The sequence below is a fragment of the Coturnix japonica genome, chromosome 1 (genome assembly GCF_054131305.1).
Source record: "Coturnix japonica strain WE chromosome 1, WE-NBRP24, whole genome shotgun sequence".
In the NCBI taxonomy this organism is placed as follows: domain Eukaryota; kingdom Metazoa; phylum Chordata; class Aves; order Galliformes; family Phasianidae; genus Coturnix; species Coturnix japonica.
In genome coordinates, this window is record NC_140663.1 from 50,036,625 (window position 1) to 50,063,839 (window position 27,215).

Here is a 27,215-nt window from a genome sequence, read left to right on the forward strand (position 1 = left end):
AATTTAGTTTGAAACAACCAACTCAAATAAAACTCCTGATTTCCACACGTTGAGAATGCTTTTCCCTATTTCTGTGGCAGCAGTGGCTGGAGCAGAAGGGGAAGTTGCTATTTTGTAAAGCAGAAGTACTAGGGGAATGAACCATGGAGCAGGTCCCACCTGAGCCAGAGGATTGTAAAGGTTGGATAAGACATCTAAGATCACCTAGTAAAACCATCAACCCATCCCCACCATTCCCAATAAGTGAGAGTGCACTCGATCCCCTTGTTCAGGTCATCAGTAAAGATATGGAATAGAAAAAGCCCCAGTATCAATCCCTGGAGAGCACCACTCACGACCAGTCACCAGCTGGGTTTAACTCCATTCACCAACACTCTCTGGGCCCAGCAATCCAGCCAACATCACTGCTGAAATAAACAAACTGGAAGGCATCCCAAAAAAGTGGTGGGATAACCATCCCTGGAGGTGGTCAAGAGCTGTATGGATGTGGCACTGAGAGTCATGGTTAGTGGGCATGGTGGGGGATAGAATGACAGTTGGACTAGGTGATCTTGGCGATCTCTTCCAACCTTAATCTTTCTATGATTCTATGAATATCAGAATCACAGATAGATTGCACTCATGCTGAGAAAAACACAGAGCAGCTGAGCAAAACAAGAAGATGTTGACACACATGGTCCTGGCCTTTGTAGCTGCCCAAGGTCAGTGTCTGCTCCCGAGGCAGCTGCTGCTGCCTGATAAGGGATGTGGGGGAATGGAAAGCAGCAGAGCAAAGAAGAGGCTGAGGAAAACCCCGTCCTACTCCTCCTCCTGCCCTTCTGTGATGCTGAGGCCTAAAGGATGGCCATGCTCTTCGGTGCTCTGGCGTGCAAGAGTGGGCGGTTAGGGGATTTTTTAGGGAAGGAAGGAAGGACACATGATTAAGCATTTCAAAAGGACTGATAAGGTGGCAGTGAAGGGATGGGCAGGGTCAGCATGGAGCATGTCTCTGGTCTCACGGTTTGGCTCCAGGGCAGGTAGAGCTTAGCCAGTCCAGGAGGAAGAACACATCATGTGGATCATTTTACTTGTCCCTTACTTGCTCCATATTTGTCAGTATGGCAGAGATGTGGAAAAGGGTTAGACTGCCAAAAAGGGAGGGGGGAGAGATTATTAGACCATACATACCACTGAGCTCTTTTGAGAATCTGGCTGCTAACAGCGGTACCTAACTTGTACTATTTTGAGGGTTTGGCCTTCTGAATGTTCATGTTGAGTACTCTTTTAAAGTGATAAAATTCTTTAAATCAGAGGGTACGGAAGAATCAGCTTTTGCCATCATATTCACAGCTGTTTTAATAGAATGAAGATTTGAAGAAATCAGTAGATTTCCTTTTGAGTATGGAAATGGAACTTATAGAAACAGAGAATCATTAAAGTTGGAAAAGACCACTAAGATCATTTAGTCTAACCATCAACCCATCCCCACCATGCCCACTGACCATGTGTATTGTTGCTCTAAAGGGCAATAGGTCCTGGTATCTGCCACAGGAAAGGAAATGAAGGTGAAGTTCAAGTGGCAGCAAATACCATGAGTGAAAGACTATTCTTATCCTCTATCGATAACTCATCTCTTTCAATCTGATTCTGTTTGCAATGAGCCACTGTGATAAATTGCATTTCATAGACTTGCTTGTCACTGCTTCTGCAATTCTTTCCTAGAGAACAGCTTTGCACTGTGAAAATTAATTGCTGCCTGCAATTGCATTGTGCAAATTCTGTATTTGTTCAGGCCATTTAGGCATGCTTTCTCGTATCAAGTCACAGCATACTGCTCCTTTTCACCAAGAAAAATACAGCTGTCACACTTTTAAAAAACTTCTTTTTTTCTCCCCACTATTGAAAGAAAAAAGCAAAATAAAGGATCAGTTTCAGACCAAGAAAAGTACCTCAGGAAATAGGCTGGAGGAAATTAGTTACTTGTCAACATCTCTCTCAGATCTGCATAAAGCAGAAAAGATGCCTGTTTGGCTTTGTTCTGCTATTTGTATTGCACTGCTCTACTCCTTTCCCAACAGTGCCCGTCAGCCTGGCATCTGAATGCCAGTGTTGGTACATTGGAGCAGCTCAGTCAGGTTTTCTGATGGGATAATTAAGCATGACCCATCTGAAGCTGATGCGTTTCTTCTAATTTGTGCTGTATTGGATCTGTTGCTTTTTACCCTGGTCTTGGAGAGAGGGGGAGTGTTAGCGTGCATTTCTCTGTGTGTGGTGATGGCTGTCAGTGGGTGGCTGTGCTTTTCATGCAGCCACTTGCAGACACAGACAGATGTGAAAAACCAGAGGTATATCCAGGCAGAAGCGTATAATCCTTAAGCACAGAATTATCCATGTGTGCACGTACATAGGCTTATGTGCAGGAATAGATGAGGGGATACGATAACCACATCTCACATCTGACCATGTATGGACACAGTCCAAATGTCCTTATGCTTGTTTTTAGCAGGGCTGCTTTCTTGCTCTTCCTTTCTCAGCTACGTGTTCATAGAGATATACAAGTGCAGAGCAGAGAGGCAGTTTGCTCTGGGGGATGCTCCTCTAGGTGCTGATGAATTGCACACAGGAGCAGACTCATCACTACCACAAAGACAGAGGCTCGCCAGCATTTCATTGCTGGCAACGGTGCTTGGATCACATGCCCTTTGACAGGTCGCTTCTCCCCAGTGAGCAGATACATAATGCTGGAATGTGCAGTCGCTGGAGGGCTCATGTGGTTCTCATCAGCATCCCAACCCTCAGCGGGTGGGACTGCTCTCCCACACATATCTTTCCAGTGTGTCAGCACCCCTTCATGAAGCTGTAGGCTGGCTCTGCTCATCTTCCTCAGCTGGCCTGTGTTGGCGGAGTTTACAGCAGGTCAGATGCTGTGCCTCCTTGAATCACATAGTGACAGAGGCACTTGCTTACTTGCCACATTTTCTTTCCCCCAGGGCATCTCTTAAGTTTCCACTTGGATTTTCTGGCCAGTTTTTTCCACCCCCTGCCCTGTTCAAATGACCTGAGCATCCTGTACCCGTTCCCATCTCTGCCTCTGGTCTGCTGAGGAGTGCACTGATCTTTAGCTCCCAGAGCCACAGTTTGTGCAATTAATGGGGCTCTGAACACAGATGTCTGTAGTCCGTGCTGCCTGTTGTACTTCTGTAGGGCTCTGCCTTGCTGTTCTGTTATTCTAGTGAATGATGTCCACGCATAAGATTTTAGAAAATGCACTTGTTTTTTTAATTAACCTGTCCCTGTTGCTTATGGACCTTTATGCTACACTCTCACCATTTATTCTTAAATCATAGAGTCATAGAATCACTGAGGTTGGAAAGGACCACTAGGATCATTTCATCCAACCAAATAAGATGCAGCAAGGAGCTTTATTATTTGAGTACCCTTTAAAGTGACTGGAGAAAGGCATGTTCCTTTGGAAACAGATTTTTAGTGAACCAAGTCACTTCCTGGACCTGAACTGGTTGGTAATGGGTGGAAGGTAACATGGTTAATATTGCTATGTGGCACCTGGATTCAGGTTGGGCTGAATCTAAGCATGTTTTCTCATGATGCTATCAATCCCTACTACCAGCTATCAGAGTTGTGCTGGCTTTGCTAATGTTCAGCCTAGGAAGAATGGTGCCAGGACACTGGTGCAGCAAGGCATGCCAAACTTTGGATGCTGACAGCAACACTTCCAGGCTACTGTGTGCTTAAGAAGAAGGCAGCTTCACACCTGTCCCATGCTGGTATGTTACCACATGGTGGGGACTGATTATCTGGAAAGCTGGGGTGGCTGTGCAGTCTGCAGCTCTCCCAGTTCTCTTCACAGCCCAGACTAAGAACTGAAGGCACTTTAGTTCTGATCCCCTGCTGCATATACATTATAGAATCATATAATCATTTGAGTAGGAAGGGGGCCTTAAAAGCCATCTAGTCCAACATCTACAGCTACTTCAGGTTGCTCAAAGCCCCTCCAGCCTGACATTGGCTGTCTCCAGGGATGGGGCATCCACCTTGTCTCTGGGCAGCTTGTTCCACTGCCTCAATACCATTACTGTAGAAAACTTTTTTCTTATATCCAGTTTAAATCTCCCTCTATCAATTTGAAACCATCTCCCCTTCTCTTATCACAACTGGCTCTGTTAAAGAGTCTGTCCCCTTCTTTCTTACAGCATCTTCCGTTAGATATTGGAAGGCCATTGTCATGTCTCTCTGGAATCTTCTCTTCTCTGGGCTAAACAGCCCTAGCTCTCTCAGCCTGTCTTTGTAGGAGAGCTGTTCCATCCCTTGGGTCATTTCTGTGGCCCTTCTTTGGATGCACTCCAACAGGTCCACGTCTCTCCTTTGCTGAAGACTCCCCATCTGGACTCAGTATTCCAGGTGAGGTCTCACCAGTCAGTCAGTTTGCCTGGGGCTGTGAATTAGACTCTTGCTTATCAGTGAGCCAGAGCTTGGAGGACACAGGTAGGCACCCCAGAGCAGTGGACATTGCATGTTGGTGTAAGTGAGCATACTGGTGCATATAAACTCTGAGGGAAAGTGTTTGCAGATACAGTTCCCCAAGGTTCCCCTTGCTCTCACCTCAATAATATAGTCTTTTCCATCTTTGCTGTGGACAGCTTTGACAGCACAAATATCAAGACCTCCAAACATTTCCGCACAGGCATCCACCCACAGTCTGTACCTGCAGAAAGTACAGAGGCATGGTCTAGGATTAGCTGCCCTGGTGATACACCAATACAGTTACCCTTCCCAATGCCTGCACAAAGAGATTCTGGAGCCCCTTTAATCATAAGGCATTCTTGATACAAATTACCCTTGATACACATTGGTTTTTGAACCAGAAAACCAAGAGAATTTTGTCTGAAGTTTCCTGTTCAGATTGCTTCAATTCTGCCCTCAAAGCCACCTTAAAACATTTCTTTCCCTCCTTGGTATTTACATCAGATCTCCAGTCGGCTGTCATTTTGCCAAGCTATAAATATTTAGCTCATTTAATCTCCCAGAAGATTTGGCTCCTTAGAATTTGTACTGGCTTTGCCTGAAAGCCCTCCATTATGCAGAGAACTTTTCTCCTGATAAGACATTCAGGACACTGGGGCTTCAATAAGATGGGAAAGTGAGAGCAGAACTTTGCAGAGCAGCCATCCCCTCAGTGCTATGTTACCCAGTGGCTCCTCTTTCTCCAATTCACTCTTTCAGTGCCATCTTTCCACAGCATCTCACCTCCCTCCCACCCCTGGGGCACTGCTCCTGACCAGGCAGTCCCATCACACAGACCAGGCTGCAGACCCTTTCTCTGTCCATCCCAGAACAGGACTATCAGCTGCTCTGAGCTGAGGCCAGGTTTGGCGGGTGTCCCTTTAGCTGTCCTGTTGTCAGAGGAGGAGAGAGAATGACAAGAGGCATATTATGAGTGGACTGCATCCCCCCCGCTGTGGAAATGAGGAGGGAACGAGGCGGCCTGGTTTTATTTCCTGTGCAGCTGTTTTGCAGTCCTGAACATTTCAATAAAAATAATAATCTCAGAAGAAGCAGATCTGTAAGCAGGACTGTGACAAGATGTGGGGAGGGGAGGCCATGGTCTCTTGAAAACACTGACATTTTGCAGGCCCTGAGGGGATTGGGAAAAGAGCTGTTTTGGCCAAAGATCAAGCTTATATCCTTGAAGCCAGCCAGAGTCCCCATGGCTTGACAACATAATGATCAACTTGTGTGAACGCAATGTCTGCAGGAAAATGGCTCCTAATGAGGACACCAAACACGTTCATCCCAGCCCTTGTGAGGAGAGCAGAGCTTGAGAAGCACTAACTGCTGTGAGGAGGAGGAGAGCTGCATATCCCCTGAGCCCTGAAGCACTGCAAGCAGGGCTATGGGGCAGGGGAGCATTTTATGCCTGCACATCAGCAGCAGCATTTGCAGAGTTTCACTATGATTTTGCCCAGTCTGACTTGGACATGTCAGTCCTTTGGGCTACTGGTGAGTACAGTATGTAGTTCTGATTGCTTCCACTTGGCAAAGCATTTCAGCATGCCTCTGCCTTGTTGTATGCACTGATGACTCAGATTTCAATGGGATTTGTTGCATTTGTGTCTAGATAAGGCTCATTGAGTTGGGGTACTACCTCTATGGACTGAACTTTCAAAATTCAGCGTGGTCTGTTGGCCGGAATCTGGGCTTTAGAAAGAGAATCACAGACTGCAGTCACAGAACAGCTTGGGTTGAAGTGACCTCAAGTCATCTAGTTTCAGCCACATGCTGTGGGCAGGGTTGCCAACCACTAAAGCAGACAAGCAGATCAGGTGCAATTAGGAAATGTCTGCCCTTCATCTCTCTGGCTTAAATTGTGTTGTAAACAGCCAGGATACGTACTAATGTCCAGTAGTAATGTCCAGCTCCCACAGTCATCATAGGGTCTTGAAGGATCATCTTTGGCATCAAATTAGGAGCTTGGTTTGGTTTCCCAGTTTCACAGAACTAAAGCTGCAGAAGGGACCTTATATGATCACCTGCACAACTCTTGTCTAAAGAGGAGGTATTTCTCTAATCTGGTCTGAAAGAGGACAGAGGTCCTGTATCCCCTCCAGGTAATTCATTCCTGTGCTGTTATCCTTACTATTAGGAAATATTTACAAAGCCCAAGTGAACCTTTTCTGCTGTAGGGTAAGCCTATCATTTCTTACAACATTGCACTAGCAATATAAAGGTGGCTAATGCCTTTTGTATATTTCAAGACCTTATGCTCTTTAATTTTTATCCTCTAGAACGAAGCATTGTTCAGCTTGTGGAGTAGGCCTGATTGAGCATGCATGGATTCTTTAAATCTATGAAGAACCTACATTAAAAAAGCAAGATGGAGAACAAGTAACTTGAAAGCAGTTTTATAGGAAAGCGTATGGAAAATACATCAAAGCAAGTTACCATGAGTCAACAATATTACACAGTTTCAATATCAGCAAGTATCACAGTGATTTGAATATACGGAAGTACCATCTGCAAAGTTTAGCGTACAAGATGCATGAGGCAATTCCTTCTGTTGAGCAGTGAGGCTTTCACCAAAACAGCGTCCACTTTTGACAGACTAACCCTTTCAACACTTAAACTGACAGATTTTTCCTTCTGTTGGATGGAAAAAACCCACTTTTTCCATGTCTGCATCTCATTTGTAATGTGCTTAGAATAACTTCTTGTTACTTCTTGTTTTGTGCTATGACCTTGCTGATTTTGTACCTACATGTTTGTACTTGTGTGCTTGACCTTAATGTGCTGGTCTTGTTTCCTGTGGCTAAATTCACCAAAGATCTAATGACCCAGCGACACTGATCTCTAGCTGTCCTTCCAGTCCGTTCTCCAAAATAGGACAGTTTGCCTTTGTGCCCTTAGTATTTTTTTAAGGAAATACTTGGTCTTTTCAACCCCTTTATCCATCCTCCCAGGAGACTGCACTTACCAGTTCTCTCAATTAACTGAGGTCTAAAATACAATTCCTCCCTTCTAAGCCAAGAATAGTTCGGACTGTCTTGAAACCCTCTTCCTTACCTCTCTGTCATTGCAATTTGTTCCAGCATTGCAGAACCTGTGTTTGCCTTCCAGTTTCCAGAGATAGACGTCCTCCTAGAAAAACAAACCAGAAACATAACCAAAGCATGAAAATGCATACATTCCTGCCCCATCCTCCCTCATACTGCAGTTCTCATTCTTGACTTAGTGCTTGTACAGGAGGGGATGAGATGAGGTTCTTCCTTGTAGAAATCTTTCCAAATCCTGCCTCAGCAACGCTCCATACAGGATACGTTGTTCAAACTCATGAAAGACCGAATGAGGAATTAGGCAAGGAAATCTCCAAGGAATCTTGAGCACACATCAAGCTCTGTGAATACTTTCTTTACACCTCAGGCCTAGGAGAGCTGAAATGTCAGGAGAAGGTCTCTGGGACAATCGCCCTTGTGTTCTGCAAAGGCAGCATCCTCCATCTGTGGAAGAACAGCACTCCATGCAAACATCTGACTAAGCAGTTCCACAAATGCCAACTCTAACACCCTGGGTCTCCATAAATTTGACTTCAGTTGTACTGGTGTCATAGAAAATACGATTATACACTCTTTTTCCACTGACTTTTCATTGACCTTTCTGCGGCTTACTATGTTCTAGTCTTAGAGAATTTATAATTGCAAACTGGTTACAGTCTCATTAGTCGTAACTGATGGTTAATTTCCAAAGAAAATGTAGCGTCGCTGGGTTTCACCACCATTCATCAGAGGGTGACAATTTTCCTTTCCTTGACCTCAGGCACAGGGCAGACCTGCTGTGACAACACTGTGCAGATAACCCTGGCAGAATCACATGCTAGAACAAATGAACAAGCTCACAGATACAGCCAGGGAGAATCTCTGCAATGAATGAGATTTAGGAGATCAGTGTGCTGTGTGATCCAGCACTTTCAACATGTGGTTTTGGAAACCCTCTCTCCCAGTGTTCTCACCTTTGTAACATGATGTAGAAAAGACTTTGAACTTGTAAGATTATATAGAGCAGTTGTAATACTGATGTTCTGCTTCATAGCAGATAGTAAACCATTATAGTTGGCTACCTAGGGTTTTCCTTTACTCTGGTGAGGGACAACCTGGTGTCCTTTTCCATTTATCTTCTGAAGTGGTATGTACAGTTGCTGTGAAATTTAAATGGTCTTTTTAATCCATATTTTAAAAGAGAGGGAAGGGGGCAAAAATTACTCTTGAATAACTGTGTTTTCATAGTGTTAGTTCTTGCCTTTTGTTACCTTCATCCAACATCCATCTCCCTACCCTACATTCTAAAATACAGATTCCTCCTTCAGCTTTGATCGTTATGAGTCTTTTGGTGGCTTTTGTTCACCCCTCAGTCTCTCTTTTTCTATTGACATGTGAGTCTTTGATTTTGTTCTTCAGTTCTGTAATGGGAAGAGCCATTCTTTACTATCATATATGTTTCCCTGCAGTAGCAGGTGGCATCCAGAATTCTATTATTACTCAGAACTCCTGGAGTGTTTTTAGTAACGAGATGACTGAATATGACTGCTCAGAAAATGTACCTGGTATGTCAAATGTAAGCAACTGATTCACTGGTGAGAAAACCAAACCATAGCTATAGTTTTATAAGGAAATTTGACATCTTAACTGGGGATGATCCCTTGACCCTGAGCTGAGGGAAGAGGTGAGTGTATAATTTCTCCCCCAGCTTCTGCTGCCACATAAGAAGTATTCATGTTTTCTCTTCACCAGTATTACATTGTCGGTCAAATACATTTAGTGGAATTTTAGGCACTTATCACATGCTGCTTATCTGCTGTTTTGCGGCTGGCCCGAGGCATGAGCTAAGTAGGTGTTTGTTAGTAGTGCAAATCTGGAGTCATTGCACTGAAGTCAATGGGAAACTGAACTCAGGCCTTGGGTCATGGGCTGGAAGGAAGTGCATTGAACATCTGGGGCGGGAAGGAATGCATGAGTCACCCTCAGCATCCTCCCTCTGGCAGATGCTTGGTGCAAAGTAAACATAATATGCAGAAGTTTTGGTACGCTGTCTGTTGTCAGAAGGAAGCAGTTTTTAAAGCTCATATGTGTGGGTGTAGGTATAGAAATCCTGGGTAGATTCCATGGCTCACAGATCAAAGAAATTCACTTAGTCTGACACATGCCGTATTGCCTTTGAGGCTGAGATTTGCTATCATAACTAACGATTTTGAGACACCAGTGTGAGTTCTGATATTTTGGGTGCTTTTACCTCTGCCCTCTGACATCACAGGGACTTATTTATACCATAGAAATAATCTATTCAGTCTGATGCCCAGAAGGAAGAACCCACGATCAGACTGGTTATACCAACCTCCCAATCTCACTTCCATAAATGGCTCTCTAAATTTAAATAAATACTTTGGGTAAGCAAGTCACTTGGTGAATTTTGCTGTTTTTGAAACATATCTCATTTAGCAACCAATTACTTGCACAGCTATATTCCTCAGTGAGATTAGCTTTTAGTGTGACTGCTTTCAGTCCTCAGTTAACCAATTATTATTTCTGATCACTGCCCGGATGAGAGTGTGGTGGGTGTGAATAATAAACAGGGACAGGTCATGGTCAGCTTGACTGGGTCCTTATTTCACACAGGGACGGGCTGGGAGCAGACTCAGGACCCAAGGCTGAGTAGGTTGGCAGGAACAGAGAACTTTAATGGACATTTAATACTTTCCTTTGGCCAATTTGGACTGTTGTCGACCTGATCAGACTTAAAACATTTCTCTCACTGGGTTCATAAGAAGTAGCTGAGTGTCCCACAGGTCTTTCCTAAGAAGAGCACAGTCATTATCTAGCTTATTTAAATACCTCTGTGCTAGGAATCCAACCAGGCAGCTCAAACTGAAAAATGTGTGAGCACATGCTTTTGATTATCTTACTTAACTATGTTTGCACCAGAGCTCTATGGCCTGCAACTCACAGTGTTGCAGGTCTTAGGTAACACATGAAATATATCTGGGGATGTGAAGAATGCATTGCTGGAGCTGCCTACTTGCCCCCAATTCTGCAGCTGGGTAAGGAGTAGTATTGCTGGAGGAGCTGTTTGGCTCTGCTTGTCTACTGGTTTGCAGTAAAAAGAAACAGGTGTTTTGTTGAGTCATGTGGTTACATCTTTAATTGAGCTTGACTTGACGACTACTCAAATTTGGCTGAGCACTTTTTAATATTTTCAGACACACCAGTGTTGAGTGCTGCTTTCGTGCCACTCCCTTATTACCCTGCAGAGCAGGGAGGAGCTGTGGGGCACCTGCAGCAGTGTCTGTCCTCCTCCTTCCCCTCCTTTATATGTCACAGGGAGCAATCATGCAAAATGCTGATGGAAACCCTGCATTCTAGACAGTTGAGACCATCCTTACGTGGTGCTGCACACTCTTCATGCCCTCTTGTGAACATGGTGCCATGACCTCTGGCTTGGGAGGAGACAGGGCATTGCTATAGGTTGGACACTGCAGGACTCCACAAGGGGCAACCAACTCTAACAAACTTTTCAGCTCCCTGGTGCTGTTGGGATACCCCTCTTGTTTTATTGATTCCCTTTTTTAATTGTGCCTCCAGCTGGGAAGATGGTGGGTTTGGTTCCCACAGGAAGACATAGGGAGATGGAGGGGTTTACTAAATGGCCAGATATGATGACCCCTTTTGCAAGGAAAGGTGGAGGTGGGAGGTGGTGGTAGAACATGGTTTTTATAGCGGAAATGAATTGAAGCTCAGCAACAGACAGAGAAGGGTTTATTTTCCAGTGACGATGATGGTGAGTAATAAGGATGTTCAGTGGCAGCAGGGTCTGGGTTCAGAGTCAGCCTCCTGTTCCTGCCCAGATACTGAATGATTTGCATCCCCGGCAATGTCTCCCCACATATCACCCCAACATAGCCACACACTCACATGTAAGCTTTGTAATTGTTGCCAATTTTCTGGATTCGGATGTCATACTTGGAGTCAATGAATGGCTCAGAGGTGGCATAGGTCTTTGCCATGGCGATGATGCTGGCTATGTCACGGAAGTCATACTGGTTCTCAACCTTGACCTTGATTGCCGAAAGTTCATCAGAAACATGACAGGTGCAAAAAGAACAAGAGTATTTGGTAAGTAGAAGTCATCTCCATGCCTGAATCACACAATGTCAGTTGTCAATGACAGAATTAAGAACGGAGCAGGAATTGTGTGGTTTAAATAAAAAGGTTCCTGAGACCAGACTAGACCAGAGCAACCCCTTTCTCCTGCCTCATGCACAAGCCCTGGTAAAGCTGCCATCATGGAGAGAGCTTGAGTTTCGCCCAGATGGCTCTTGCTAATAATGCTCATTGCTTTTATGATGCTTCAAAAAAATATTTCATCTCTTAAGTGGCATTACTTCATTTAGACATCAGAACGGCTATTTCCCATGTCGAGATGGAGGAAAACATTTTGGGTGGCCAGGAAATCACAATCAGTGCCAAGAAATCAAGAGAGTTGGTTGTCTGCCACTTCCAGGCTTCAGTTTTCTGGCATTTCACGTTGCCTCCTTCCTGACTGACTGAGTGGTGCAGGTCTCATGGCTGGAAGCAAGCTCTAAAGGAAAGGAGGTCTATGGGGGAGCCCTGGTGCCTGGAGAGACCTGTGAGAGCAGCATGGCATGGGTGTGTTCAGGGCAGCTGGTGGGGCGTTGGGCTTGAGTCACACTTGGAGATGAGATGGCAAGAGCCTATGAAGTAGTGATGTTCTGAGAAGCTCGATTTTCATGGGTTTGTGTTCACTGATGAGGAACACTCTGAACTTTATCCAAAAACAAAGAAAAAAAGAAAAAAGGAAGAACCGAAAGAGTACAATATCTAATCTATCTAATATCTGTATCGTATCTGATATATGGTTTGGGAGAGGAGCACTGAACAAGCTGGACATGGTGGACAACTTCACCTCATTCACATCACCAACCATAATCTTTAGTGTATTGGTAAAAATAGGCTTTGTGCATCAGAGAAACCCATGCAATTCTTATTTCTCAGAGCAGGACAAATGCAGGAAAGGTGAATTAAGTGGGAGAAAAAAAGAAACACTGTGTGGAAAAGGTGAACGAGGGAGTGCCTTTCTTTACATATTACCTATCCTTTGCAGTTTGTAACATCTTGAGATCACAACTGGGGATTGCAGCCCAGCATTGCTGAGTGCTTGCTTGCAGCAAGCAGATGGTCTCTGCCCCAGAAGAGCTCCCCAGTTGCGTCAATGTGTATGTTAAAGTAGGGAGATGCCAGACTGTGTGGAGCCAGCTGAAGGAAACACATGCAATGGTATTTGGTTTTTCTTTGTGAAGAACAAACAAGTTGTTACACATATCTGCCTTCAGCCATGAGAGGGCAGAAGCCATCTTCACTAGAGAACAGAGAACAAGCTTGTGGCTAACCTGTTGTACTGTTTGGACAGCTTTGGGCAAGCTCCAGTACCAGAAGCCAAAGATGCCTCCACATCCTGGTGTAGAGAAGCTCTTGAGAACTGTACAGGTTGTGGGGAAGGTAAAAATCACAACTAGTCTGATTTCTAGAATCCCGAACAAAGAGAAAAATGGTCTAATGTCTGATTTTCCTCTTGCTGAATGCAGAATATTCCTTGTCCTCTTCCCTTTTTCTGTGGCAAGGGTTGGGCTCCTGCTATTCAGGGCTGAATGAGAAATGGAGCAGAGGAAGACTACTGCCATATGGAGGAATGGGGGAAAACTAACAAAAAAAGGGAATAAAAAACTGAAAGAGTCAATGTAAACCTTTGTATTTTGTACAGAAGAGGTGCCTTGCTATGGGCTGGGCTTTTGCCTCTTACGCCTTGATGGGTAGCACTCCAGCCCAAGGGAGCCCCAAGGCTGGGCGCAGCTTGTAGAATTCTGGGGAAGGGAGGCACGCAGGCTGGGCAGTGCCAGATGCTTTTGCTATAAAGATAAGAATGGCTGGGATGTGTGACATCAAAGGGAGAATGCCGCTCCAAGAAGATGATGGCAGGAGGGACCTGAGGAATGCATGAGTCAGGGGGTTACCCCACTCTTCTAGAACACATTAGCAATGAGGAAAGACAAAAACCATTATTATAGAACCACAGAACCATAGAATAGTTTGAGTTATAAGGAACCTTTAAAGGAACCCTTAAAGGCCATCTAACCCAGCTCCCCTGCAATGAACAGCAACACCTACAGCTAGATCAGGGTGCTCAGACCCCCTCCAGCCTGACCTTGAGCGTCTCCAGGGATGAGGCATCCACCACCTCTATGGGCAATCTGTGCCAGTGCTTCACTACCCTTATCATAAAAAAACAAAAACCAACACCTTTTTTCTTATATCCAACCTCCTCTGTCTTTTAGTTTGTGACATTATGTAATGACCTACTAGGAATGGGAACCTCTGTGGGATCTGACACAAAGTGCTGTGCTTGTACAACAGATGTCTCTGGGCCTCAGCTGAGGCCTTTGTGGTCTCAACCCAGGAGTGTTGGACTATGAGGCAGAGGAAGGGATGCCATTTCCCCTTGCAGGCTGGAGTTAGACCATCCTGGTATTGCTACAAGGAAGTTGCATGCTCTTCTCATTAAATACGGTTTCTCCTCAAAAAAGTGGTGTGCTATAGGAAGGAAGGGTGAATTCCTTCCTGCTCCCCATCAGCTCCTCCCTATGGGGAGAGAGAGGATGAACGTGAAGCACATTTTCTTCATGGGACCTGACACAAATTAGGAACTGAACACAGCAGATGATACCTCTGGTGCTACAGCACTACACTGTCCCCTGGAAATAGATTTGCTTCCTTTCCCAGCCCATGCCACAGACATTCCCATGGGCTTTTCAGAGAAAGTACCTTGCCAGGTCCCCTTCTGGGAGGCCAAGCCCCTGTTTCCCACTGGGCATCAAAATAATCACCACACCAAAGCTGAAATCTGAGCTGCCCCTTGTTAATTGTTAGAGCCAGCCAAATCTGACAAAATAACAACTGTGTCCTGGGTTAATGCTGGCTTAGGCCTGGATGCGGTTATTACTTCATAAACAGGAAGCACTCCAGTTACAGTCAAATTAGATTTATTTTTCCTGCCTTATCTATCAAGTCCGCCATTTTATTAGCTTTCTACTTTTACATTTTTTATAATTCATTTCCCCCGGACTTGTAGCTGTTTTACACACCGATAAAATATCCATTCTTCTAATGAGAGGAAAAAAAAACATGGAAGATAACCAAAGGCAGAATGTAAGTAGTGTGACGTCAGAGGGCATCATTTAAGATGGGACTGTTAGAAATGATTATTGATCAAATAGCTATCGATTTACCTAGCAGGGGATAAATCTGCTTCCTAAAATGGCAGGCTGGCCGCAGTGCGGAAGTGAGAAAAGAAGTTGGAAAGAAATCAGCAAGAAGCTATTTTCTCTCCTTTTTTTTTGCATCCTTCTTAGGATAAACGCAATATCCCATTAGTTGCACAGAGGAGTGCAAACAGCGTGTGCAAATACAGCCCCTGCCCTGCCAGTGTGTTTGCTTAGCTGTGCTGGCTGTTTGAGCAGCAATAGGCTCATTCTGGAGCCATCAGCTGCTGTTTGCTGTAGCATTTTAGTGACCTGTTGTGAAGAGCTTGAGGCAGTGTGCTGACAAATGCCTTTTCTGAGCAAGAAATCTCCCCGGGAGAGTTCCCGCTTCCCTTCTGGCTCTCTACTTCCATGTGGGTGCCAGTAGTGCCCCACCACACTTTTCTGGTTGCAGAGGAGAGGGACCTGTATCCCCAGGGATACGCTCACACAGGTGTGCTGTACCCTCTGACTAGTGGTGGCACTTCAGAAGAAGATACTGTGCCCATTCCCATCTGCAGCTTTCCCAACAGACATTGATCTAGCTCTTCCTGAGCAGAACTGGGCAGAAACCTCATGGACTCACAGAATTGTTTAAGTTGGAAGGAACCCTTAAAGGCCATCAAGTCCAACTACTCTGCAATGAACAGGGACACCTACAGTTAGAACAGGGTGCTCAGAGCCCATCCAGTCTGACCTTGGATGTCACTAGGGATGGAGCTTCTACCACACTCCTGGTCAACCCATTCAGTTCACTACCCTTATAATAAAAACTTTATTTTTTGTATCCAACCTAAATCTCTCCTCTTTTAGTTTGAACCCATTTCCTATCACAAGAAACCCTGAGAAAGAGTCTGTCTCCTTCTATCTTACAGTCTCCATTTAGGTACTGAAAGGCTTCTAAACTTCTACTGCCTCAGTCTCCCAGACCCCAAATCTCCTCCCTGCCTCTCGCATACCTCTCATCTTCCTGCACACCATGATCCCAGGGCTGTGGCCTTCCTCTCCTCTTCAACCTAAGCACTGCATGTATTGCCTCACTATGCCCTTTTGCTTTCATTAGTGATGTGGCCGCATGAAAAAATAACAGTTAGTTGGCTGAAGTATCAGAATTACAGTAGTCTGCAAGGGCTGCCCTTGCCTTGCCTTGCCAAGTGCCATCCAGAGTTTGCTCAGCCTTACCGGTTAAACCCACACCACTGGGGACATGGCTTGCAGATGCAATTTCTTCGTCCAAACTGGACTTAGAAGCAGGTTCAGCTGCAAGGTGAATGTCCTAATCTGAGTCAGGGCTGGATTTGGCTCTGACACACATTCAGTCTAGGCCTAACCAAATGTGGTTTGCTCTTTGAACCACCTCAAAATAATAAAGATATACTAAAGTCTTCACTTCCTTACTATCCTCACAGTGAAGCTTTCAGAATGTTACACTGTCTACTACATTACAATCCCTATTAACTTCCCAATGAATAGCTGCTCTCAACCACAGGCCTTGGCAGCTCTGGACCCCAATATCCTGGCTCAGTCACCGCTTTCTGTGTCCAGCAAAAGGTTGCAGGCTGCTGTGCAAGAAATGAGGAGGATGCTCTTGCTATTTTCAAGATGGGTGGTACCTCCTCACTCATGAGTCAGTGGGAACACATTGATTGGGCTTCTCTGTTCTGAATGTAATGTTACATGTCATTATTTGCCCTCTGTGAAAGAAAATATTTGTTCCTTGACAAACCAAAGCAGCCTTTTCCCCTTCCTTTCCTCTTTAGTGCATTGGATTTTCAAAGCTTTCACTTTTAGAACATTCTATTTCCAGTCCCGAGAGAGACGAGGTGATGAGCTGTCTTTCCTGATAAAAAGCTTGTGGTATTTTTACATTACATAGTGGCTATGTTTAGTGTGCGCTATATTTGTACCAGAAAAAAAAAAAAAAAAAAAGCAAAAAAAGGAAAAAAGAAAAAAAGAGAGAGAAAAGTCTCTCCCATCCAGTAAGAGAGAAAATAACTCTGACCACATTATTATGAGCAACAAGTTTTTCTTCTGCAGTGTAATAAATTCATCTGAGCCAGGATTTGTACTGGAGGAGGTGTTTTCGTAATTATGGGGCAGGCATAGAGAGGAGGTGACTCTTGAACTGGTCTAATTAGAGAGATCTAAAAATAAAACAGAAGTAGCAATATATGCATATATTTATTAAACTCATATAAATACATGTAAAGCCACATGAATAGAAACTGTTTTTCCTCTCTTTGCAGATCTGGCAGTTGTCTCTTTCTCATGATCTGATCAGGAAGAGGTGAAGAGGCTCTTTGAGTGACTTTGTAGTGCTGGGCTCTGTTCCTAGGGCACTCTGGGGTCACGTTAGCATACAAGTGCCAGATATTAACACACTCAGGGCTTTATTTCTTCCAGTGGTCTCTGGCATTACAAGATCTCGAGTCAGGAAGAAGTACTGCTTCTTTCTCACTGTAGCACTCACCCTACTCAACACAGACTCCCCCAAACACATCTAGGGTAGATAGGCTCAAACTGCAAGATGCTTCAAAATGCCTTGACCTCTTGTGAATTGCTGGGTGAACAACAGTTCAGTGCAACACGAGGAAGCACTGCTCCCAGCACCCATCTGTGATTTCCCTGGAAAAGACCATGGGTACTGCTGGGGAGCTTAAATACAGCTTGAGAGAGCTGTTTGATGACTCCATTGTAAACCATCACCTATGTAATATTTCTGATATTGCATCTGAATCAATATGGTATTGGACTAACAGAACAGAATACTTGCTGCAATTTTCCAGTGCCCATAGGTTTTGGGAGGGGGTTAACCATAGTCATGCAAGGGGCTGAGGAGCATGTATCTGGCTTCTAGATAAATAAACTGCCCAGAGTCCTTTCTTCTCTCTTGGTGAAGGCTATTCCTGGTGCCTCTGCTCAAGTCAACACTATTCTTCATAGTCTTGATGCCTCCCATTATATGTGATTTTATCATTAATAAAAAGAAAAATGTAAGCACTTCCTTGACAATTTCTCCTGGTAATGAGATTGTAATCTGAATGCTCACATCCTTTGAAGCACCCATTACAGGTAGAAGTACATGGCTCTCTATCTTGGCATCATTTGCTACAGTAAGTACTATTTTTAATGTATGAATGTGTACTTTGGCTAATAGGTTGGTTATTTTATCCTTTGTTTCTTCAGTCACTGCTTTTACACAAAACATGACTTTTACTTTCTTACTCTCATCCAAACCAAGAGCAAACCTCTCTCTTTTCTTCCTACGTATATTTCAGAGATAATGACCTGCTATTTCTTTTTGTCACTTTATTTCTGAAGACCAAGAAATCTTTTATTTCTCTCTAATTTCTCTATTAACCTCTATAATCTCCTTATCATGACTGATTCTTACTCTTATGTTATGATGCTTAAAATCATCATGACTCCAGGGAACATTTCTCTTCTGAATTACTGAGGGCATTGACATTTGATTATTCTTATTTATTTCTCTATATTTTTACCTCTAGGTGCTACTTTTTCAGTCAGTCCATAGCTCTGCTTATCTGTATTTCTGACATTTTCTGTTTTTTGTTTTTTTTTTTTCCTGTCAGCCTCATCTTGAACTCTATTGTCTTAAAAACAAAACAAAACAAATTCCTGTCACTTGTATTCTATCCAACCAACTTGTTCTTTATTTTCACTTTCTCTCTTCTCATTTTTTCCCTCAATTCAATGAAATGAAACAGGACTTCAAGAAATCTAATTTAATCAGCCTCAACTTACCTTCAGGCTGTTTGCGGCTGGAGAAGAGCCCAAACTAAAACCATAAGGTCAACAGCACTTCCTTCCTGTACCTTCCCCATTAACTAAAGAGAGAAGTGCCCAATGTCACATCCAGACTTTGCTGCTAGTCCCTACATTTCATAACGGACTAAAGTAAACTTGGCCTCAGACCAGTTCTTTCTTCTAGGATGCTGAGTCTCAACAAATCTGCATCTGGAATAACTTCCTATGTAACTCCCTTGTACCACTGCATATAATTATGCCTGCACTTTGATTAGAAACTGTTTTTCCCTATATCTTGTGAAAGCAAATGCTAAGCAGAGTAAAATGGAAGAGAAAGTGAGAGGTGGAAGAAGATCTGCAGTGGTGCAGAAGACAACAGCTTCTGAGGACTATTTTGTGTGCATACACTGCTCAGGGTGGGATGCTTTCCTTTGATTCTTTCTTCATTGCTGTAGCCACCCAAGGGTCTATGTTGCAAAGAGAGAGCAATGAATCCCTCCTTACATTACAGATGAAATTGAGTAGTGGTCAGAGAGACCCAGAATTGCAGCAGGACTAAGAAACCCCACAGGGCCTCAAAGAACTTGAAGACCATCCATACAAGGAATGATGCAACCAAAGCAAGGATGATCATGAGAGCTTCTGTGTGTGATCCAGGATGCTAGAAAGCACATTTGTTTATGGACTGCAAGCAAACAGGCTGTACTAGGCTTAGGTATGTTGCACCTATGTATACTTCTCAGGCAAATAGTGTGAGGCAGGGAGAACAACGGTCTGCTCTAGGGAAGTGCTGTGACAGGGATATCAGTTAACAAAGTTCACGTGCCACCCCATTTGGATTCAGAGATGATGCACCAGAATACCCTAACTCTGAACAGATCATGTTTTTAACAGGCAGAGGATGCTTTTTTAAAGAGGTATATGAAAGAAAGAGGAGGCAAAAGTGCAGCAGGGACATACTGGTAATTGCTTGCTGAAAATGGAGCTCAGGCACCCCCAGAAACAGGGGCTGGCAATTCACTGGGGGAATAAAGATCCCAGCGAGCCTGGGAAAAACAAACAGGTCCTTCTGCAGAGCGAACTGTTTTTCAGGATTCCTTGGCAGGCAACCAGCCACTCTGCTTTGTAAGGTCTTGTTCTTCCTTGCAAGGAGGAAAAAAATAGCTGAAGGGCTCCCACTTCATTGAATAAGGTCATCGTCATGCACTCAGAAGGACCAGCGCTGCTGTGCCTCATTGTGAGAGCCATGGGGTGTAGCTGAGCATTGCAGGTGCTTGAATAAACAACACCACTACTTTCGGGATAGCAGAAAATGTATAAAACACAAGCTGAATGGCCCCTGCCTAGCCAGCCTTCCACCCACCCTTCTGAACCCCCTCCCACACCCTGGCAGCCTTCCGCCCGACACCACTGCCTGGCTCTGTGCGTGACAGCAGCAGGAGGCCTTTTCTCCCACAGGAACAGCCAGTGCCACCCAGATAGGCTGTGGGAAGGTTTAACTCCCTGCTGGCTGGTCGCACGCAAGGAGGCTGTGCCACACAGATATCTCTTGATGTATTTTTTCCTTTACTTACCTTCCCCATTCCGGCGTGAGCGTGTCCCAGCTTCACTACTACAGGAAAATTCGGAGTTGTGAGCTGAAAGACAGAAGAAGGAACTCATTAGTCTTTATTTCCAGCCATTGTATTTGAAATAGTTTACTTTCATTCGGTAGCTTTTATCCCCTGCCTAGATGCTAATGGGAAGATAAACAGGTCCAATAAAGACTGCCCAGGTGGCAGCACAATAAGTAAGTGGCTCTTTGCTGGGACGCACATGGTCGGAAACAGAGGACAGGCAAAACTCTTCAGATCTGACCCTCTTTTGCTGCCTGATAACAGTAACCTCTAAAACTGTTTTTTCTCCCCTGCTGTGTACGTGTGGATATGCATGTATGTGTGCATGCATGTAAAAAACTCCACCTGCCAGGGTGAATACATAAACACTTCCAGACCCTGAAAATATCTGAATTCTAAGAAAGATGAGGGCTGTTTCTCTTTTCACACAGACAGCATGAGAGTGAGCAGTCCCTCTGCAGCTCCCGTTCGCCTCCTTCCAGCAGTGGTGGGGGAAGGAGAGGGGAACAGCGGCCAGCCCTTGGGTACGACTCACAGAGTCCATCTATTCATAAAGCCTCTCCCTTTCTCCTCTAACTTAGGGGTGGGTATAGGGAATAAAAGGGAACAAAGAAGGGTTGGGATCAGCAATAAAAATAGCAAAAAATTATGTCATGTCTTCGCTCTGGCTCTTGTGGTGTTTACATTGGGTATGGTCCTGCCATCTGAGCTGTGCAAGTGCATCTTAATGTACATGTGGGATTTTACTTGGAGAGAGCAGAACTATCCTTTCTGCCTCCCATTCCTCAGCTTGTGCAGGGATTCACTTGTAGGGATTGGCTGTGAGTTGGGCTGCACAGCCACGTAGGAAGTGCCCATACCAGGAGAGCGACCAGGTCTATCTGATCTATCTACTATCCCTTTGGTACATAACATATTACTTTTTATTGCATATTTTTATTTGCTTTCTTGGGAAGTGCTCTAAAAGGAACTTCTGTCTACCTAAATACCTGAAGCACTGAACTCTATTCATCAAGCAGTTAACCTGGAGATCCGGAGTTGAGTTTTTGACTCAGATAAATGGCTCTCCTATTTATTTGAGAACAGATAAACAAACTGTTCTTGTGCTAATTACCAATTGTCTGTATGGACAGGCAGGCACTACGCCCTAAAGATAGAATGGTGCTGCTGTCTCCATCTGCGACAGCCTGCTATAAATAACAAAATTAGTAACCAGCGCCGATGTTTTGCTGTTCAGCTGCCTGTGTAAAGAAATGTCATGGGAAAGGGGAACAGTGAGTGCATCGCACGCTCAGACAACCTGTGGCACTTGTGGAGACATTCTTCAGGCGGGAAGCTGAAGGACTTGGTGAGGCTGCACCTCCAGTGTCGTATTCAGTGTTGTGCCTCTCACTACATCTTCTCCCAGATAACAGTGATAGGATGAGGAGAAATGGCCTCAAGTTGCACCAGGGGAGGCTCAGGTTGGATGTTATGAAAAATTTCTTCTCAGAAGGAGCAGTGCTGCAGTGGCACAGGCTGCACAGGGAGGTGGTGCAGTCACTGTCCATGGAGGTGGTCAGGAACCGTGTGGATGTGGCACTGTGGTCAGTGGGCATGGTGGGGATGGATTGGTGGTTGGACTAAGTAATATAAGCAGTCTTTTCAGTCTTAATGATTCTATGATTATACTCCAATTCATGAATGAAAGGAACCCTCAACAGCAACATGCCATAGTGCTGGAACAGGCTGGCAGTTCTGTGAAAAGAGACCCCGACAGGAAGCTTTCCTACAGCCCCACAGTTAAGATAAGCATACGTCCAGGCACATGAGTTTATGCTCTGTTTCTCCTTTGCCTCTCTAATTTATTGTAAGAGCTTGAAACTTCATTAGCTGCTGGCACCTGTGAGTCAAACAGAGGGCTGCACCTGAGGATAGGACTATGGGTGAACCGTGACAGCCTTTTAGCTCTGGAAGATGAAAGCGAGACCAACAGCCAGGGCACCCGCCTGTTTGGGCTTAGGGAGATCTGGCCTTTTTCCCAGCTCTGTCATCTGTGCCCCGTGCACACTGCTTGAGCCAAAGGCGATGGCTGTTCCCAGCATGCAGGAAAAGCAGGCCACAAATTTTGTGCCCCTGGCAAGGGGATGAAGAAGTGCAGGAGATAGATAACGCCGTATCATCATGTCCAAGCAGTGAGGCAGGAAGCCATGTCTCTGCTGTCCCGGCTGTGTGCCCTACCTGTGGCTTCTGCTTAGGGAGCCTGGATTGAGCACAGGGCCTGGGAGTGGGAAGCATCTGTTTTCCTGTGTACATGCAAAGAGAGTTAGGAATCCAATAAACAACCCTAATTTCATCCTAGCCTGGGAGAAACCACAGGCAATAGAAAAGCTCTGCTCAAGTCTCTCTCTTTGCTTCTTGGAAGCGTGATGTCAGCTTTCTTGGTAAGGCTTTGCCTCATCCCAGCTGGTGCTGGAGCAGGCTGGAGCCTCAAGCTGCTTGGGCTGACTGTGGTGCCAGGGAGTGGGGCTGCAAACACGTGGCAGCCTCACCAGGAAACCTGCAGCTCTGCGGGAATGTCATCATAGGTCTTGCTGGAAATTTATTTCCATCACTGAAATCCCACACTGGTATAATTTCTGTGTATGTGAACCTGCCTTATGGGAAAGCAAAGAGAGAAGTGAGGCTGGATTTCACAAAGAGTTTATCTAGTGATAATGGAGTGCCCTTAGACCTTGCTGAAGTTAAGTGTGAACAGATGCTCTCAGTAATCCATGGGACTAAATAAACCAGAGTCCACAGCCACCTGATATGAGAGTTAGGATGCTGCTGGTTAGGTGCTGGACCAAGCTCTGAGCACCCTGATCTAGCTGAAGGTGTCCCTGCTCATAGCAGGGCAGTTGGACTGGATGACCTTTGAAGGTCCCTTCCAACTCAAACAATTCTGTGACTCCAAGTGGTAGAAGTGATGTGGGCTAGACCAATCAGTAGAGATAATGTGAGCCTCTACCACATCCTGGTTGGGATTTCTGTTGTAATGAGGTGGCCAGCCAGAATACTTGGCAAGCACATGGATGGATAGGGAAGCTGAAGGAAGAAAGGATGTGTTACATGTGTGAATACACAGACCCAGTGAGAAGTTCTGGGGGTGGCCACAACTGCCACAAGAGCAGACCCCTGAGACATGGGTTTACACACACATAGTCATAGATTTCCTGGGAAGGGAGATGCTTATAATCAAAGGATAACACCAGAGTTTAATAAGAAAGGCATGTGTTTTTTAAAAGAAAGATGCAAATAAATATCTGTGTCTTTCTGTGTGTTTATGTTTTGTAATGGCTTTTTTTCTTGGAGAAATGGGAAAAAAAAAAACAAACTTTGATGCTTTTAAAATGTGCATGAACTGTTGACAGGCTGGGATAGAGAACGCCTGTGGGTTTTGGGGTGAGACTGTGGCACTGCGACTTGCTCAGCGATCAGACATGGATGTGTCACGTCATGCACACAACTCCACCCACTGAATTACTGCATTAAAATCCTATAAATGCATTCCTAGATGCTGTCACACAAAAGCGTTGAGATGGTGATGTTTACAGATGTGTCTAGAATTCAGTGCATGGATTCAAGCAGGAGTCCAAATCCTAATTTAGGGACTTTCGTTGGGGAGACATGGATGAAGGACTTTGATGGCCTAAAGCAAGTCATTGTAGTGCCTGATTTTATGGGCTGTGCTCTTTGTGTAGTGTCACTGCAAAGATAACTCTGCAGTTAATCAGTATTCTGGCAGTGGTGTGTAAAACTGAGTGCCAGTATGCATGCATTAGCCCCTATTTGAAAACATATGGCTGTAAACTATGACACTTTCCCCTTTACTCTCTGCCCCTCCTTTCCAACAAATAATGGGATTTCCAGTACTTCTTGTAAGTGTACAGTTATCTTCTGTATTTATTTCTGGTGGAGCAGCAGAAGAGAGGTGGATATAAACCAACCTTCAGGAGGATACCATAGACAAAACCTAATCTATTGTGTAAGTACGATATTTTCAAGTCTTTTCCTTCACTGAGGCTCTCAAGAGATGCTGTCCGTGGGTCTGTGGTTTAATATACTGTCCTGTCCATAAACAATGCTGAATCCTTCAGCCATGATCAGTTTCATGCATTAGTTCACATTATCCATATCATACAACATTCCACTTCTAGTTTCCAGGGGTTATTCTACTGCAGAGACTTTCCAATCAATGCTAATGTTAATACCCCATGGAGCATCATGGTTCATAATGGGAGAGGTCTGGGGCAGGTGGGAAATGGAACATCAAAGCTTTAGTCTCTTGGCACCAGTATGGTATCACCATAGCATACAGTGTTTTCAAATCAGGCCTGCAGTCTCAATTCATAAGGTACTGCAAACATTTTCCTTCCCCCTTCCCCCAGACATAATCCTGGGATTCTTTTTTATTGTATTTTATTGTATTTTATTTTATTTTTCAAGCTTTTACGCTGTGAAACTGACTTTTCTGTTTATTTAGCTGTCTTTACTTGTAGGATGACAAAGTCTGCTCTGGGCGGGTACCTAATGGGTTATGGGAATGTTGCTCATGTCCTTGAGAGCTGAATGCTGAAAGTAATGTGTGTGGCACTTCCCTGGTGTCAATTAAGTCGGAGGAGCAATGAATGTACACGATTTTCTGTAAAAGCACTCAAGCTGATTCAAACACAGAGGAAAGTAATGATGTCATGACATGATGTCATTATGTTTATGGAACTATCTTACTAAAGGTCTAAGCTAAAGATTAACACTGATTGCAAGTTGGCCTTGCCAGATGTGGCAGTGTCAGGGCTGTACAGTGAAATACGGAGGAGGAGAATTTCTGCTCCCTGTTATACCTTTGCTCACTCATATAATCACCAAATCCATGCAGAATGGCTGACTCAGTGGATTAACACTTTGGTCCCATGGAGGTTTGCGGAGACCAATGTATGACAGACAAGTCCTCTGCTGTTTGCCAGATCAGGAACAGTGTGAGAAAAACCGAGCAACAATAGGAGAACATATTGAGCAATAAGAGCTGCCAGCATTCACATCTGTGCTCTATTAAAGACACGTGATACAGATTCCTTCAAAGCACACACGTGTGTTTTCATTACTGTATAATAATTGCAGCCCAATGAATAAAAAATGATTAGCTAGGGAAAGAGGTCCTGTGCTTCCAAACCAGCTGAATTAAACCCTGAGGAGGAATAAGTGCTGAGATACTTGTGACAGGAGGACTTTATTCATAGCTGTATCAAGAAGCACTGTGCAAGGTAGGACCCAAAGCACTACAGGGATCGGTAGATTGGGAGGTAGTAATGTATAGTAGAAGGGGAGATTGCACTGCGTCTTAGGATGGGGTAAGTTTTGCAGGGCTTTACTGAGCTGAGGTGATGAAATCAGTGCTGTGGGCAAGGTGGATGATTTGGTGATACTTTGGGAAGTCTGTAAGGGAAGCTCATAGGATCAAATGGGAATAAACTAAGACATGGTACAAAGCACTGTGAGGCCAGAGGCCAGCATTTTAGCAAGCAAGTGTAAGGTTTTGGAGGTGTCACAAAGAATAGGCAAGGATGAGGTTGCTAATAACAAGGTTGTGAGGAGAAAAAACATTCACTAATTTGGTGGAGACATCACTGCTACAGACCTGAGAGGACCAGGAATGAGTGAAAAGCAAAGGGTTAGATGTAAGATGCCTTAAGTGGATGGACTTCAGCTCATTTCATTTAGTGCTGGAGCCCAGACCTCTAGCTTCAAATAGAATGAACACACTGAGTAACTAGAGGGAGATATGGCAGTACTCAGCATGCATTATGAGGTGAGGTCAGCAGTGCCTTGGTTTGAGAAGACCCTTCATAGTGATAAAAACCTGTCCTTTGATCCTAGCATTACTTCTAGAAAGCACAGTACACACAAAAAGAAAACCTAACAGCAGCATGACTTAGTCCCCACATTCTCAAGAGAACTGACCACAGACCAGTGTTTTGGGGCTTATAATGCTTGCTGAGGTTAGAAGCAGGTGGAAAGGGTTAAGCATAATGTGGAACCTTTTCTCATTAATGCTACCTCTAATGTTACTGTAACTTCTCTTATAGTTGAGATAGGATGCCTTTGGGTTCCCATTGGTCCCTCTCAGCATTTTGGAGGATGAAGAGTGTGAGCATGTTATATTATTCCCTTGGTGCTTCCAGTGTGAGAATTTTATGTGCAAGGCCAGACAAACAGATGTGCAGAAAAAAAATAATATAGCATATTTATTTGTGTGCTTTTACATGCACACATACCTAGCGGTTCTGCTCAATACATCCCCATTGCCTCTGAGAGGAATACAGGCGAGTTTTTAAAGGTCATTATGAGCACATGGAAATTGTAATTGCTTAATGTTTGGGGTTTGTTTATCCTCTGTTTGTCACTGCTGCCATTAAGGAAGCCTCTCGTGTTTCCTCTCTTGCTAGGAGAGTGAATACATTCTGATGTTAAAAAAAAAAAAAAAAAAAAAAAAGTCAATGTTTTTTTGCTAGATGCAGTGGGAACAGAAAAAAAAGAAGGTTGGGAGGAAACTTTCCCTTGTCTCCCTTATCCTGACCTGAATTGGATAGTATTGCTGTGTTTTTCTCAAATAAGAAATTTCCTTTCCCCACATCACAGTCCTTCAGGGGGAGAGGTGGTAAGCACCAGCTGCTGATGAGGTGGAGAACTATCTAGGAGTCTGCTTTTGATGAGTTACCTTTGGGAAAACTGCAGGGCTTCAAGTGTGGTAGAAGCTGCAGAAAGGAAGTAGAGGGATGAAAATGCTTTATGAAATTATGGTGGAGTCTTCAAAGCCATCCCTCATCCAAGAACCCCTGGGGGTCAGAAGATGCTGGCCAACATAGCTCTTCCTTCACTCAGAAACCTGACCCTTTTTTGGAGCAAGCTCTGACTTCTCACTGATTTCACAATGACCAGCATGGGATTTCTTTGGTGAG

General features: G+C 44.4%; 1 protein-coding gene across 2 annotated transcripts in view; it reads right to left on the bottom strand.

Moving 5' to 3' along the window:
- Positions 1–27,215, bottom strand: part of SYN3 (synapsin III) — a 191,540-nt gene that overhangs the window by 12,060 nt on the left and 152,265 nt on the right. For both annotated transcript variants that reach the window (XR_014943349.1, XM_015863657.3), the window contains exons 7-10: positions 20,197–20,259; positions 11,454–11,596; positions 7,558–7,632; positions 4,600–4,702 (exon numbers count right to left, since the gene is read on the bottom strand). Coding sequence is in view for 1 of the 2 variants with exons in the window: in XM_015863657.3 (XP_015719143.2) it covers positions 4,600–4,702; positions 7,558–7,632; positions 11,454–11,596; positions 20,197–20,259 (384 nt within the window). In the remaining variant the exon portion in view is untranslated. The remainder of the gene's footprint in view (positions 1–4,599; positions 4,703–7,557; positions 7,633–11,453; positions 11,597–20,196; positions 20,260–27,215) is intronic.